At 37.8% G+C, this 16,696-nt stretch overlaps 1 protein-coding gene across 1 annotated transcript in view; it reads right to left on the bottom strand.

Annotated features, from left to right (window-relative positions):
• Positions 1-16,424, bottom strand: part of LOC117153527 (protein cortex) — a 249,984-nt gene extending 233,560 nt beyond the window's left edge. The window contains exon 1 of the mRNA XM_033327650.2: positions 15,831-16,424. Within this exon, the coding sequence (XP_033183541.1) occupies positions 15,831-15,980 (150 nt within the window). The 5' untranslated portion in view covers positions 15,981-16,424. The remainder of the gene's footprint in view (positions 1-15,830) is intronic.
• Between the last annotated feature and the right edge of the window lie 272 nt (positions 16,425-16,696).

Genomic DNA, 16,696 nt, shown 5'->3' with positions numbered 1-16,696 from the left:
TTTCCTTCTTCTATCGACGTTCCTTATCTAAATGAACGCTTTCTCTTTATTTCATGTTTCGAACATGTCCCACCGATTGCATTGTAGCTTTAGGTTTAGGATTTATTTTTTATTGGTATTTCCTCTTCTGTTTGACAACTAAGCGATTGCGGGTTTTGTCATTAGGTGGTATTGACAAAATTCGCAATCAGTTGCCAACTCAATATATCGAAAGAATAGATATTTGAAGCAAATCTTTTTTTTTGGCATTTTAATAACTGCAAGCAATTGCTTGGTCGATTGCTATGCTTGTTATCGTTTATTAGATATAACATTACGATGCTATATTGTTTATGATCTGTACTAAGTCGCATAAATAGAGATGTAAGTTTTATTTATGACAATACCTTAAGAATTTGTAAAAAGTGGCAGAGGAAAAAAATAACCACACGATATAATATTGTCGAGTTTACGTATTTATCGTAATAAGAGTGAAGATAAATTGCAAGTTGATATATTTTCGTTAAAAGTTTCAGAGCAATTTCAATTTTATCACGATAAGTGTACAGAGTAGAAAATTTCACATTTCGGAAAGTAGAAATGCGTTTAGAGAGGATAGTGGCGGGAATATGCACAATTTCAGGTGACTCATATAGCACATAATAAAAGCATATTATAAACGACAAATTTTGTAAAATTATTTAAATTTATAGTGATGTAGGTGTATTTTTTAATATAATGATTTTCTAATATTAGCGATTAGTATACTGAATTCTTTGTCAATACAGTAATTCTATCAGGCAACTCTTTCTACTTACGAATCACTCAAACTCGTTTGACATATGTATAACATACGTATAGATGATCTGAAAATATTCATAATCTATACGACTTGACACTTGCGACTAAAATAGAAAATATTATTGCGTATTGGTGATTAGCATAAGTTGTTAAATTTTTCTCGCGTTTAACGTGTAACGTACATGTGTATATCTCTATATACGTATATGCAGAAATACATATAGTATCGCGTACGCGATTTTTCACTTCCAACGGCATCTACACGTGTACGGTATAAACGTTACAATCGTAAAACGAACAAACTAAAAGCGATGAAACGAATCTCGAAAAGAAACTCAAGCTCCATCTTACTTACACCTGTACGATAAATTTGCACATCCGTGCGTCGTTGCATCAATGTGTGTCCGAAACGAGGTCCGAAACAATACAGGCGCGCATGATCAAACACGTCCCACGTAATAATCGCGATGTCCGTCGAGACTGTCCGATCGAAGCGAGCGGCTCTTTCTGGTTGTCCGCTCCCTTTTCGTCTCGAACGTCCAGTGGTTACCGACATTCAGATCTGTCGGAAGCATTTAACGACTGTCCGTTCAGCTTATTCACGTAGCTGTACGCCAGAAGTGTTTCAACGGAGGCACCTACTCATCCACTGCGATTTTATGTACACCACGATCTAACGAGTGTGCCGGAAGTCCGCGGACCACGGACTACGCCACTTCTTCGAAGGTGAAATACCAGTGCACGCGTATAATACACGTGCACACACGCATACATATATATATATATATACACATATAGATATACTTGTACATGTACGAGCAGAAGGAAACGACGGAGGAACGAAGGAAAAAGGTTGAAATCTCGACCAGCGCAAAGCTGAGATTCGCACCCTTGGATCCCTAAATTACAACTGCTTCTAGCACGTGAACTGCTCATTACTATAATACATTAATTACAGTCTGTATACATTGCACCGTACTCGAATCGAGCGTTCCTTCGTTCTTCTGCTGAACGTCTTCAAGCTTTTCCTGCTGCCCGATGCCATATGGCGTCATTAAGTTTTAGAGGCTGCTTCCATGATATTTAACGCGTAATGATAGTAAGCAGCATCATAATTGTTAATTTCCGGAATGTCTGAGAGAGCGCCCCGGGCTTTCGATAAACCATCTCTGCCCCTCTCTTTCTTTCCTTCTGTTTTTCCCTTTTCTTTCTGTTTCTCTTTCTCCCTGGTTCCCGGGCGTTAGCCGGTCGAGTATAATGCTCGATCCGGCAGATAAAACTCAGGTGAGGAATAAGTGAGTTCCTCGCTCGGCTGGAGATTTGATTTGGATAACGGCTGGATTTATGCGAAGGCTCGAGGGACTGTCGTTCGCGGCATTTTTTAGTCAGACCGAAAGCTAAGTTGCGCTACAACCTCGCGAGCTTACGTAGCCACGATCGAGGATCGTTAACGTTAGATACATCTTTCTCGCTGAATCGTTCGGATATAGTAGCAGCTTCGTTCAGAAAACAACCATAATACCAAGGTTTCTTATCGAAATACGTACAATTTTCAATGAAAAGTCAGCTTGAAATCTATCAACTTGAAAGAAGCGAAAGATATGAAATTTTTCCAACATCAAACTGGCATGTGAATATTTGAATAACGAAAGAAACGTCTGAAATTTTCATTCACCAAGCTTGTTTCGTGAGATGTATAGAAATTATACGGTTCATTTAGGAGTAGAATTGTTAACAAGGTGCGCATTCACGAGAAAAATTTCAGCGAATTCCAGGATGAGATATCCAAGACAGAAGCAGATGAAACGGCGAAATGAATTTGCCCGGAGGCCTCGGTCATTTGCCAAAGAGTAATTTCCGGTACATGCGCCACAACCTAACCGCCATCGGATTTTAACGATTCCCAATTAGTCTCGTTGCTTCGCAACTAATTACGAATGAGCCGTGACTCGACACAGTAAATGTGAATCTATTGCTCGATAAACGTGGCTAGCTTGGTAGCATGACAATCGTACAAAGCATAAAACGCCTAAGCCTGATTCATGATTGGAGTTTACGGCACAGGTTGCGCACGTCTTTTTCCTCTTTCCGATCTGTATCTTCTACGCGCGTACACGTATCACGCGTATGTGCGTTTAATCCACGATAGTCACGTTTCGCGATTAAACTAATCGCGATCAGGAATCTCCGACGTGATGAAAAATGGGAATTAAACATCGAGCAGAGATTCCATTACGAAGAAAATTGAGAATTCGTCCAGCAAAATTTGAAACAACAATCTTCTTTTACGTTCGAGCTTCGTAATCATACCGCGTGTTGCAGTCTCTTTTTCTGGATGATGTTCAACGTTGGAGCAAGAAACTTCGAAGATGAAGGGAATCGAGATGAACAAACGCAGCAAGTTCGAACAGCATTAAGAAGATCGAATGAAATGCAAAGCAAGTGTGAATGAGACTAACGGCATTAAGAAAGGGAGACTCGAAAAAGATCGTAAGTGTTCTCCGACAAAAAGCGCAAACGCTCGAGCTGTCGAGATTCCCACATAAAAGATCCAATGGTTTTTTACTAATGTGCCGTGTGCACACATGGAAATATTATTTTCTACGATTTCAGTTACCCACGCTGTCTTTTCTACCATGTTGCAACAAAGAAAGCATCGAGCCTGGCTCAAATATACCAAGGGTTGTACACGTTCAGAAACCCGATTAGAATTCAGCTGATGGTGGGGGTTACTACTTGTCTGAATCTCGTTAATAAGCTAGTCAGGATGTTTTCCCCTCGTGCAACGAGCTTGCTCTACCTTCGTGGATCCCGTTTTCGCTATGGCGTCTAGCACGGCACCTTAGCTCGCACGATGTTCATTTGCTATGTGCTCACTGTCCAACTCGACCACTTAAATCACCCCGTATTCCCACTTACTTCTCAGTTGTTGCGTCCGGAGAAGGAGAAGGGTGCAAGAAAAGGTGGTTGATTCGAGGAATGTCTCGTACAACGAGCACGTTTAATACGATCTCTAGCAGCACCCTTTCTTCCTACCTGTACCTGAATCGATCTCATTGTGCACGGATTGCGTCATTTTCGCGTAAACCGAATTGTTCCCCCTCCCTGAGACGAATCTCGATTATAAGATAGACTACTAAAATAAGAGTAAAATGCATAACATAGTTTTTACGAGAAAAGCAATCCCCGGCTCTGTTACTTTTATTCTCCTTTCAGCGCGATCTATCGATACGGACGCGGTGCACCACGATCCATGACGAAAGCGAAGCAACGAAACACCAGGCGGCAATGGAATCCGAGCAATCGCGAAAGATCTAATTAACCAGCTCGATAATAGTCGCGAGATATGCGCCGATGAAGTGCACGGGTGCACGGCTCGAGACGCTCTTATCGAGCACGAGTAACAATAAATAACAGCTCGAGAGCGGTGAGATTAAACCGAGCTCTCGGATTAATTGCCCGACGAAGTGGCAATGCACGATCTAGCCGAGTAGTTGCAACAGCGAGGAAAGTGTCAATGACAGGGCACACAGCTAGCTCTGAAAACACGCTCGAGAGAGATCGTTGCTCGACTGGTAACGAAAAGAACCGATTATTAATTCGACGATCGCTGGATCGACCGGTATGTACGAGCCACGAATCCCACGAGGTGCTAAATGGTCCACGAACACAGATTGCGCAAACGGTAATTCCCAAGTCGAGATACGTTTTCAGCGTAACGAAGAAACGCCCCCCGAAATCTACCATTACCTGTCTCTTGCACACCATGTGCAACGGACTATTCGTAACGAATCGAATCGTACGTATCTCTGTAATCTGTTTAGAAGACAAGATCCTTCCGAGCGCTTGCATCGTGGAACACGGTGCTCGTACTTTTCGCAAAAAGTTAGCCGGCACGCAAAATGGGTTAGGGTGAATTATAATAGGTCCGTTCTTGCTGAACACGCGAATTTCCGTTAGCTCGTATAAATATCAGCTAGTACCTACGTGAACTCGTTTCAGACAAGTTGTCGAATCGCTGTATCTGTAAATCGTACGGACATAGACAGCTCTGTGAATAACGTTTTTGCCATGTTATAAGACAGATACGCCGGTGGTCGGTCAGTTATTACTTATAGCGTATAATGTAATAAATAATCGCGCTGGCAGCCAACTGGTGACATTATAATTACGCGGCATTTCGATGATATATGTATACGCGCGGAAGAAAGGAGTTGCTCGCGAAACTGACTCAACGTTAATTTACATTTGTTCGAATATAGGCCTGTGCGCGTACTTTCAGTCAGATTGCAGTGCATCGAGGTTAAATCGGTAGATTACACTACCGTACTCGCTAATACCGTGGGGCAGATGCAAGTTTGCTGTTTCGTTGTGTAATAGAATTTCGTAGCATTCGATCGATTCCTCGTTTCATTAGAAGCACGCGATTCTTAGATTTCCCTCGTCGAAAACAGCTTCAATTGGATTAACTTCTGACATTGTACGATATAATCTATTCTCTAAAATATTTTCTGACGTTCTTTAATAACTCACACTATTTCATTCAAATATTCATTTACATCGTCGTCACGAAGGATCTCAGTTGCATCATTTTCTGATGTTCTATGATATAAAGTCGCTACGGAAAGTATTTGCATACCGTTATATTCGCTGGAGCATTAAAGTAGCGATCAATTAGGTCCAGATATGGAAACGAAATATACAGCTTGATGGGAAAACGCATTATTGGAAAATAAGGATACGTGCCAATACTTTTTGTAATGACTGTATTTTGTGAGATATTTCCTGCCGTTTTCAAACAATCCGCACTTTTTGGATCGAAAATATTCATATACATAGGCTAAATATTAAAATGCAAAATTGAGATCGCACGTAGCTGTGATCCTGTTGTAATTCTTGACTTTTCGTGTTTCGATCGCGTTTGAATCTTCTAACATAAGAAATTTGTTAGCGACAGAATAGTACAATAAGACCGATTGAAACGACCGAAAGAACACATCAGGGTTAAAAATGCAAACGTGAAACGACTTGTAAGAAGCGCTGACGTTCTACCATAATGGTTAAAGAACACTAACATATGTACATAGTTTACGATCTCCAACGACTACAGAGAAATTATTCACCACTAAACTGCTTAATACTTTTCGTTACAGAGGAACGCTGACAAATACAAGGAGGGTAACAATACAAATACGATGAAACGACGAGCTCCGACTCCGCCAGTCCAGTTTTGGGCGTTGCGCCGTGCAAAGGGACCAGTAAAAGCTGAGGGTGATTTGGGCCTTAGTGGTCCTGTGGTGGCTGTGTATGAATCCTACTGGCCTGCTAAGTCCCAAGTAATCCTCAGCGCGCGCAGCAATAAACGAGTGCATAACCGCGCAGTTTCGACGATGAATCGTCAGCTTATTTTTGCCAAATAAAGTAACATCGCGTCGTGTCGAACATAGAGTTTCGAGATCGTTAAACTAATTGCACGTGAACTCGCGCCGCGGGTGGCTTTTTATTGCCTCATCGGCGAAAACAGACAAGATTTCGTGGCAAGCACATTTTTATTCCGCTGATCCTTTTTTTCTTTGTGAAACTGTAACCGTCCAAGTACGTGACTCGTTAAGTTTGGTGATTTACGTCCTTTAAATCGGCCCATTAATGCTTAATGGGATACCACGAGAGAAGGACTCGCAAAGGTATGGCGTATCGATTTACGTGCAAGCTTTTAACGTAGTTAATGAAAATCGATTTAAGAAAGTGTTGATCGGGAACGGAGGACGGCGCACAATGGCCTTATTCATCACGGCGAAGCTGTCAAGATCGATGCAACGTAAAGTAGAAAAAAAAAGAAGTAATCGACGGCCGATTTAATCATCGTGATACGGCGGGCGTTCGGGATACCTAACATAGCATCGATGCGTGTTACAGAAGCTTGGAATTTTAAGTGGCTCCCGGGAGGCGTCACGACACGACCAACGTGTGAGTAAGTTAATTACAAGTCTGTCATATTCCTTACATATTTATCGTCTTTCTAATAACATTAATATCGGCCGGTTGCAGTACCGGTAGATTATTCTAGATCGGTATCGGTTCGCAATAATTCGCAGCGAACCTTGGCTGGCGACGTTCGCGGAAAAAGCGACAGCGATCTGAACGCGAAACGCCTGAAATTATTGCAATACACTGTGTTAACGGTTATTAAACGGAAAACCGAGATAGCAAAAGGCGTGAAATCATCGGAGCTAGCGGTATCCGAATATTAAATACTTCCTGACGAGCCGATGATCGTTTATTATCGCGAGCGAACATTTCCTTCGCGGAATATCTTTTGTATCGAAAAGGCAAATTGGCCTGCTCGAAAATTTATTTGACGTTGCTTACCTTTCTGCGTACCTTTCTTCGTGCAGCATGAGATCGTTCGAGAGGATTCTTAAGTGCTCTAGTTAGTCGGCAACCACCCGCTATGCGACCGATGTTCGAGCATATGCTGCATCGCTCGAGTAAGCTGCTCTTCGCGAACCGGGTACTATTCTTGTTGCCGATCCGAACGATGCTATGCAGAAGGACTTTTTTAGGTCTCGCTGACGACCATGCAACAAGCATTGTGTTTTAACGGGCATACAAATTTAATCGTCCTCCCGCGGTCGGGATACGAAAGCCGAATACCGAGTTCGATGCAAAGCAAGCGTCGCGTCGGTTCCTCGTGTTCGACAAATTGTTACTAAAAGCCGTTCGAACGGGATGATCGTAAAACACTCGCGGAATATATTGGAGACCGGAGAGATCGAGTGGAAATGAATGCAAACGAACGTGGGATAGAGTGGCGATGAAAAGGGGTATCGGAGCTTGTTCGCGAAACGAACGAACAGGACGTGGGAAAGAAGAGCTAAAATTGGCGAGAAAAAGAGTGAATTCTCGCGTGGCTTTTAAGGCTACTCGTAGGTGAAAACAGCTCGAGCTTGTTTTACTTTATTGATCAAAACTTAGTCGTGTTTCTTGAACGCACTAACACTGATACTTGTAGACTTGCCTAACTTCTGAAAAATTTCCAAATGTTACAAATTCTTCTTCTATAGATGCGTGTCTTTAAATTTATCGTCACTGATTATTAACTGCTCATATTAAGATTGCATTTCAGTAAAAATGTACTGTATACTTACTGTTACAGTTTGAGATTTAAATCGCGATTTCGTAAATTTTTAAATCGATGTAGGAAATCGATTATTCAACTTTAATATATTCACACATATTGGATGTATAATAAAAAATTTACGTTTCTTTCTATGTACAGATTGAACTTATCGAATAGTTATCTATTGAAAGAAAATAATATTACAAACGCTGTAAAGATAATCACCGACCTTGATCAAGCGAAAACTACTGATTCTTATCAATTGAACTAGATTCTTATGCGTACTTTTCAAGAATTTTAAATAGTAATGCAAATAACGTTGCATTTCAATTCTATAAAAATACATGATTGATCATAACTAATCATAAATAACTAAAACGTAAATGTAATATGTTACATCTAAAATACTTCAGTACGTTACTAAACAAATTGTATAAATGCAACGATATTTACGAAAAAAATGCTCAACCTTAATATTTAAACATCTTTCAACAAAAATATATGGATTCTCAAGCTATTATCAAATTCACTACAAAATATGATTAACTTCAACCATTCTTCGACAGCACATTGTGATCGTAACACAAAGCTATCAAGAGATTTAACTACCTAATAAAAACAAGATTCTCGTTCTCCGTGGAATCTCAATGATCGTCTTAAATCAAATTCAGACAGGGTCAAACAGTAGAATTTTTAATCAGGGAACTAACTAAAATTCCAACCAGATTTTACTGCAAATAACGAATATTTCGTATCTAGTCGTAATACCAGAGACGTATGAAATCGAGCTATAATAATTACAATTGCTGTGCTGCCTCGAGTATTCCCCTTTTCGCTTATCGAAACGCATAGCTTGCGTTATACAGCCACGAATACGAATTTATTAACATCTGGCAGAGATACGACCTTATTTAAATGCACGCGCGCATTTATGCACCGCGTAGAAATATACGAGGACGAAGATCCACTCTCGCACCTTCTTCTTCTTCTTCTTCGTTCTTCTTGTCCTCGACCTGCACCGAGTGCATACGCCCAACCGTTGTCCAAGTCTCTCGACTACCGCGTAAGAAACCTAAGCTAACATGAAACTGGTATCTATAGACGTCTAAGGAGATGTAATGGGAAATTACACGAACATTACGGAGAAAAAATATGATAAGTACAATTTTGTTGATCCTCTGATATTAATATTATTGAATGGTTGATAGGATATACTTTAACGTAATATAGTTAAAAAGAGGAATAAGCTATTAGGGTGCAAAGATATACAGTGGCTATAAAAGTATTCGTACATCACCATTGTATTTATGATAGCATTTACATATTAATTAATTTGATCCAAGTATATTACATATCATATGTAATGGGGTTTTCATGGTATCAAATAAAGTTGATGTCTACTATGAAAATGAAATGTAAAATCTGACAAGAAGAAGAGACTCTTCACTGAAAAACGGGGATATGTACAAATGCTTTTTGTGGCCACTGTAAGCCTCTTAACAACAGATGAAAAATTCATGTGAAGAAAACTAATGGCATACCCTATATCTAAAACATGATAACAGATACTTTTGAAGTTGATATGATTTCATGTGAATTGAAATCAATCAATATCCTTAAGATCTTCTATATTTAGATTCGTATAGTCTAGTTAAATTGCATAAGAAACGTAGTAAGTAAATGTTGCTTCTAATTAATAATTGTAATCGTTAATTTGTTCACCTTAGTACGATTCTCATACCGTTATTACAAATCAACCAAAGCATCCGGATATTTATAAACATAGCCATGTACATAACTTAACAATACATGGCTGATTTACATAAAGTGAATGTGTTAAAAATTAAACGACATTAAAACGCGTAATTTACATACACCCAAGTGTAAAGAAAAATGTTAATCACATAAATGGTGCGTCTACGTTTTAGAGACTCGTCAACGTTAAAACGAGTAATAACGTAGCAACCTTCAAAGGATACTAAACCAACTCCTTCTCCTAGCAACGAATCGATGAAACTTCGTGTACGTGTACGTAAGACAATGAAAGTCAACTATTATTGCGGTGTCTACCGAAAAAAATTTCCGTAACATGCCTATTATAGCAAGGACCTTAATAGCCCATGGAAGTCTGAACGTAATTCCATAAAGGAGCCGACCTCGTAAAACTGCGAAAAATTTCTAGCTGTTAATACGGAATTATCGCCGACTCTATAATAACACGTAGCGCGGTTGGCAGGATGTGAATTTCAAACAGAGTCCGCAAGAACTTCATCTGTATGCGGAGATACGGCATCTTTTTTTACGCGGTCTGCTTTTAACCAAGATATATGATACGATGATAACGACGTTTGCAAATCATACTGCTTGTAAAATAACCACCGAGGAAATGGAAACAGCTTGTACGAAAGTTTCGAGTGCTCTTCGGTGGAAAAAGCACCTTACGAAAGCTTCGAACGTCGTTCAGAGAAATATACGTGACGAAAATGAAACACTGTAGTGGTGTCATTAGAATAGCAGCGGCACAAGAGTCAAAGGACGACGCGAATTGGGACAAATAAACTCCGGGCAAAACAATGTCGCCGCTACATACAACCGTCGAATGAAGACGAATTTGAATTTTCCGACTCTCCCCCGATCAGTATAAATAAACGTACGCGATCGCGAGCGAGAGAGTATCGAACAGTATCGTAGAGTATTGTACAGTATCTACAGAGTATCTTCGAGCATCACGAGTATCTAACAGTACTTATAATATGTTCGAGCGTCTATCGAGTTACGCGACGAGCATTTACGAGTATTTATTCCGCCAGTTTTCTTGCGATTTATACTTCGTACTAATGACTCACGTATACGGCTGTATATTAATTTATTATTTTAAATATATTCGACGGTTACAACAACGAGCAATCTCGTCATTAAACTTCACGTACCAACGTTCTCTTCACATAAACATCTACAGAAATATATATATATATATAAAATATATAAAAATATATATATATATATATAAAAATATATATATTTCGACATGCTGCAAATTCACAATGTGTCAATGAAGAGTTACGGGGCGCCACGGCGCTTTCAACTGCTATTATACATTTTCGAGATAAGATGTTAATTTTACAGGTCGACAATACGAGAAGGTATACCGATATCGTCCTACCGCCTGGATTATTCTCTTCGACCAAACCGCTATTGTTTAACGGAAACGTATATCTCCACTGTCACCGTCAGTCTTAGAAAGAACACTTCTTCGGCGGTCTTTGCGATGAAAAACTACGAACGAAGATATGCAGGGGACAGGATCGACTGTGCGTAATAGAAATGGCTAAGGTATGAATAAAAGAACACGCGAGTAACTGTAATGATTGATTTTAATTGATTTTACGAAGCGTCGCGAACGCAAATTTCTTAGTATTGTTCTGGGAAAATTTGAAACAAAAGATCTATTGGATTGACAACTAAGTCATTGCGGATTTTGTCAATACCACTTAATGACAATATTTCAAATCCAATATTTGTAGAAAATATTAAAGAACAAGATGAAGTATTCGCGCTTCAATTAGAAAAGAAATTTGTTTTATCCTAATAATACATAATCGCAGGAAAATAACACTTGATAAATCTGCATGCTAATTGTGAATTATTACCCTATCTGTCTCTAGATTTACTTTTATATATCTTGAACAATATAAGATTCTATAAAGCGTTTTAGCGCAGTAGATGTAGTTGCACATGAATCGGGAGAGACTCATATTATCGTGACTTGGAATATTAACGTTGTTTTGGTTTTCTAGGTTCAAAAGTAAACAAGCTCCGGACAAAATATTATTGCCATTATTTGTAATCGTCAACCGAAGTCACATTTGAACTTTTTATAATAACAACTGTAGTCACAAATAGACGAACGTGCAGTCTAAGACAGTTCAATAGTAGAGTAATTAACGAGTAGAGGAGTTGAATTGTTTCGAGCGAGCGACGATCACGATCAGTGTACGCTATTTCTGTACTCGTACTCACAGTGATTGTAATATATCGACTATTACGATTTTACCACTCGTCTCTTTATTAAACGAATCGACACGTTTAATAGCCACCTCGAATTGAATTTAAAGAAACCGAATTTTAATAATATTTTATATAACCAAGTATTTTGAAATCGTACAAGTCTTCCAAGAGAAAAATTGAAAAATTACTGAAAACTGCTAATGATATGTTATTCGTTAAAAAGTATGATTAATAGATACGAGGTTCCACTTTGCAGCGCTTTAAAATTACATATCTACATGTACAGAAGTACGAAATTACTTGTGATAGTGATTTGATATTTATCCCACGCGAAAGAACCGAAATATTAAAAATTGTTCGAACTTATCACAACTTGACTGGTTACGACAACCCCAAGGACTCGAGAAATGAGATATATAATAAGAAAATGTCGACTTTCGGCTGACATAATTAATTTTAATAATCTAAGAGCAGAACTTCACGCCTATTTACCACTTGTACGTTTCGACGTTTCCCTAACAGTCAGTCATGCAAGTTATCTTTCTACGAACGATTGATTACTTGTCAGACTGATCGACAGAGCAGAAAGTGACAAGTCGAAACTGTCCCACGCCGACCGTGCAACTCCTACCCTGGTCGAAAAGAAACTCTCGTCCGGATAGAAACGGTATTACGTAGGGGAACGAAGTCGTATCATTGTACGATGCAGTGCTGCCGGGCACAGTAAATCTCATGGTCTATAGAACTCGAAGAAATCATTACAGTGCAGTGGGACGCAGTATATTGCTGTTAATATAGCGCAGCACGCCCTTTTAAGCTTCGCTCCGTGCAGAGAGATATATACAGGGTGATCTCGTAGAGAGCTTAGAACTTGGCCAATAGAAGTTGAAAGGCTTCTATACCAGAGACCCGAGGAAGTGGAAATTGAATGTGATTTGTTGAAGATATTGCTTTTGTAACATATCGTGCGTCTGATATTGAATTTTTAATCGATTTGGTTCTAAATTAGTTTGAAGCTGGTGATCACTAAACTGTAATAATGTATAGAAATATATTCACTTAATAATAATTGATATTGCGGCAAGTAAACTATATCGTTGTGTATATTACGATAATTTATTATTATTTATTATTTTTCATATATTGCGTGATTTAAAGGAAGATCAAATAACTTAGAGGCAAATGTTCACCGGACAAGATAAAAATGAGGTTCCAAGTTAACTTCTTACTTCAACTTGCATCAAGAAAATATTCTGCGTGATGATATTCAAGATAGATTAAATGATTAGTCAGTAACATATAAGAATAATAAAAAGGTGAATAAATAATGCAAATGATCAACGTAACACAACACATTATAGTAATATGTTTATATACAAACAACTAATATCGTAAAAAGCGTTGATTATGTTTCCATTAGATTTAATTTCCAATAGAGATTAAACCGTCTTCGATTGTTTGATCTTTTCTTTATATATTTACTTTATCGCTGTATTCGACGTAAATTTGTGAAGAATCGGGCTGATATTAGATTTTTTAACATACTGTAAAAATATAAATAATATAGCAATTAGTATAAAAGGTGTAAACTTTATCTCGAATATTTAATAAAAATTCGAAGGATACTGCTATAATCGCGATAATATCTAATCCAGAATTTCTTTGCAGTAAAGTTAGGTATCTATGATACGTGATACTTTCTGAAGCAAAAGGTGGTAGGAGAATGTCGATCGATTCAAGATACGGTCAGTATACAAAACACAAAGAAAGAAGGACTGTAAAGTGCGAAGATTCTCGCAAATGCCCGAGGTGTCGACGAAGAGAGAAGCGTAAAATCGCAATAAATCAATGTTAATGGCGCTATAGCTAGATGCTGCGAATCAGGCAACGAACAAAACATCCCGTCGTAACCGAGGATCTTCCGCGCTATCGATGCATCAATAATATTTAGTGCCGGAAGTAAGTATCGCAAAGAATATCATAGAACGCCTCTATTCAGCATATCGTGTTCAATATTCGTTAAAAGTATGATGTCTCGCGAGAAGACTTTAAGGCCTCGAATATTTTATGTCGAAAAAGTTTGTTTTTTAATGCTGCGTATGGGATATTTCATCGTATTTTAAGTACGATTTTCAGTGCCTTGAAACATCTACAATATATTTAATAGCCCAATGTAGTAATAAAAACTGCACAAAAATGGTATTTACTAGATTCGATGCTGTGAAGAATGTTTTATATTTATTCAATTCTAAGCAGCAGTGTAAAGTAGGAAACCTGCAAAAGCTTGTTAACCTTGTTGTTGCTTTGTCATTTGTTTTGTCACTTAAAAGTAGACCATTAAAAAATTAAAACCGCTAAAAGATAATATGCTTGTTTTGTTATACGAATTTATACTAAAGTTATTTTTCAAATTTTAGACAGTTATTGAAAAACAACTCGAGAAACTACTCTTGAACGTAATCAAACCAAATTTATGAAAAACAAGCTCGAGTGCCCTTTTTCTTTCATTTTAGTTCTCGAGTCAGAACACAAATTGCAATGACAAGGCACAATTGTAAGATATCGCACAGTGCCACATAAATCAGCAAAAGCGACGTAAGTGTCCTCTATCGGCCACACTATGAAGATAAATGAATAAGATTTTCATAATTGGCCGAGGAGTGTCCCTGCAACTTTTTTATAACGATAATTCGAAAATAGCGTTTTTCAATTTGTGCCAGTTTCCACGAAATGGCGCGATATGTATTTCTATGGTTTTCCAAGAGCTGCCTCGACGATTCGCCGCAAACCGCTGGTCCGCACAGAGCCTAACCTGGTAGAATACTGAAAGCCACTCGTGAGATTTCACATTTGAAGTTGCAACATTTCTACATGCTTACTTGATTTGACAGTAAATCACAGATGAATGTTAGTATCGATCTTTTATCTTTTACAGCTGCTATTACGATCGGCAGTAAATATTCTATTTTATTACTCGGAAATTTTATCACCTACCGAATAAAATAAAAATTTATGTTTCCTACAATATTCGCACTCTAATAATGTTTTGTTTTACATGCCGTATCAATTCGACGTTGTATATTGTTCTTACACAGCGATAAGGTACGTCTCATGAAAATAAAAATGCAATTTGATTTCAGATGTGGAAAACTGTACGAGATCGTTTTGGATTTCGTTGAGGCAGGGTTGGGGTTTCTATGCGGCATGTGCCTTGCTTTTACAAATGCAATGCCCTTCGAAATCCCAAAAATGTCCAACGCTTGTCTACGTTACGAGAATACAACCAAAACAGCAAACTGTTACTCGACATAGCTCTAGTTCAAAGTTCAAACTCGAATATGTTCGCCGAAGATGCAATGGATATTTAATGTGCAACAAACATTAAATATCGGATTCTGTGTTTGAAATAAAGAATTACGCTAATTCCATTTCCAAAAAAATATTTTAGTTTCAACGATACATACATACAATATATAAACAAGATGTAATTATTTGTAGTATTTTAAGAACTGAATTTTTGATAAATTTTTAAGTCAATCAACTACAATTTCTTTATTCACCATACTTGTTAACTTACTTATTTAACGAATAAGTAAGTGTCAAATTGGATATTATACAAAAATTCCTATTGGTTATCACATTTTAAAATTGTTAAAATGAAGAATGTAAGTAAATAAAAAAGTATCCCAATTACCCTATTTATAAAAATATTTATTTAAAAAATAGTTATACTAATTAATAGTAAAAAAATTGATCATCTATTTTATATATGTGTACATAATATATTTCACGGAGTTAATTATTTTACATTCTAAAGTTTAATGTCATTTGTATACCCTAGATCCGTTAGAAAGTAGAATTAGGATAATCTTTGCAACGACTGAATCAAACATAACAGAAAAATATCAAAGATATGACTCACCGGTTTGAAGTCTAGCAGCCGTACTCGCGGGAATCTAACGCAGCTACTGCGCCGTGGAGTCGCATCGATATTTTCATTGTCTTGATCCCGATAGTTCCGAAAGTCCAATAACATTCTTCGCATTTTGAACGATCGCGAATCTCTGTCCATATAGATTAATCGTACGCGTACACTTCCCAAAAAAGAACGTGCGATAGAAAACACGTACAACAATCACTATGAAAATCACTATAAATTCCCGAGAAAACTGTCTTACTGTCAAATAACTATGTATCTCGTACGAAGCACAACGAACGAATCTTTCAATAAACTCTAATATATTATTCGATAAACATTCGAAAAAGCAATTTCGCGACGATAAATCGAACTGATCAAGTAGTACCAACTGAAATTAGTCACAACTGAACACAAGCAACCTTGCAAATACGTACCGATATTACAATTATTGATATTCTATCGTTCGATAGCGAATCATTATTTAAACATGAGATAAGAAATAACGTATCGTCAAATACTTAATTAAATAATCGTTAGAGTTAAACAGAAATTTTGCTACGTCGTAAAATTTGTTCGAAAGCATGGAGAAAAATATCGCGTACCGAACCACGCGCAGGACAACGTTCGACTGAATAGAATTTGACAACATTCGTGGACGTTACGTGCAAGGTCGCGCGTATTTGAAAATGTAAACATATGTAACGTATCGACGATCCATAAAAAATTACGATTATTTTCGACGTCTGTTTATACCTTCGTTTTATCTCGGAGTGAAATCAAATATTTCCTATAATAATAGAGGGTAAGAAATAATTTCTATAGAAAATCTTTATTCTATTTCTATATCGCAAGAGTTTGCATTTACGTAT

This window comes from Bombus vancouverensis, chromosome 1 (genome assembly GCF_051014615.1).
Source record: "Bombus vancouverensis nearcticus chromosome 1, iyBomVanc1_principal, whole genome shotgun sequence".
In the NCBI taxonomy this organism is placed as follows: Eukaryota; Metazoa; Arthropoda; class Insecta; order Hymenoptera; family Apidae; genus Bombus; species Bombus vancouverensis.
The sequence above is the reverse complement of the archived record's forward strand: the minus strand, read 5'-3'. Positions and strand labels throughout refer to the sequence as shown.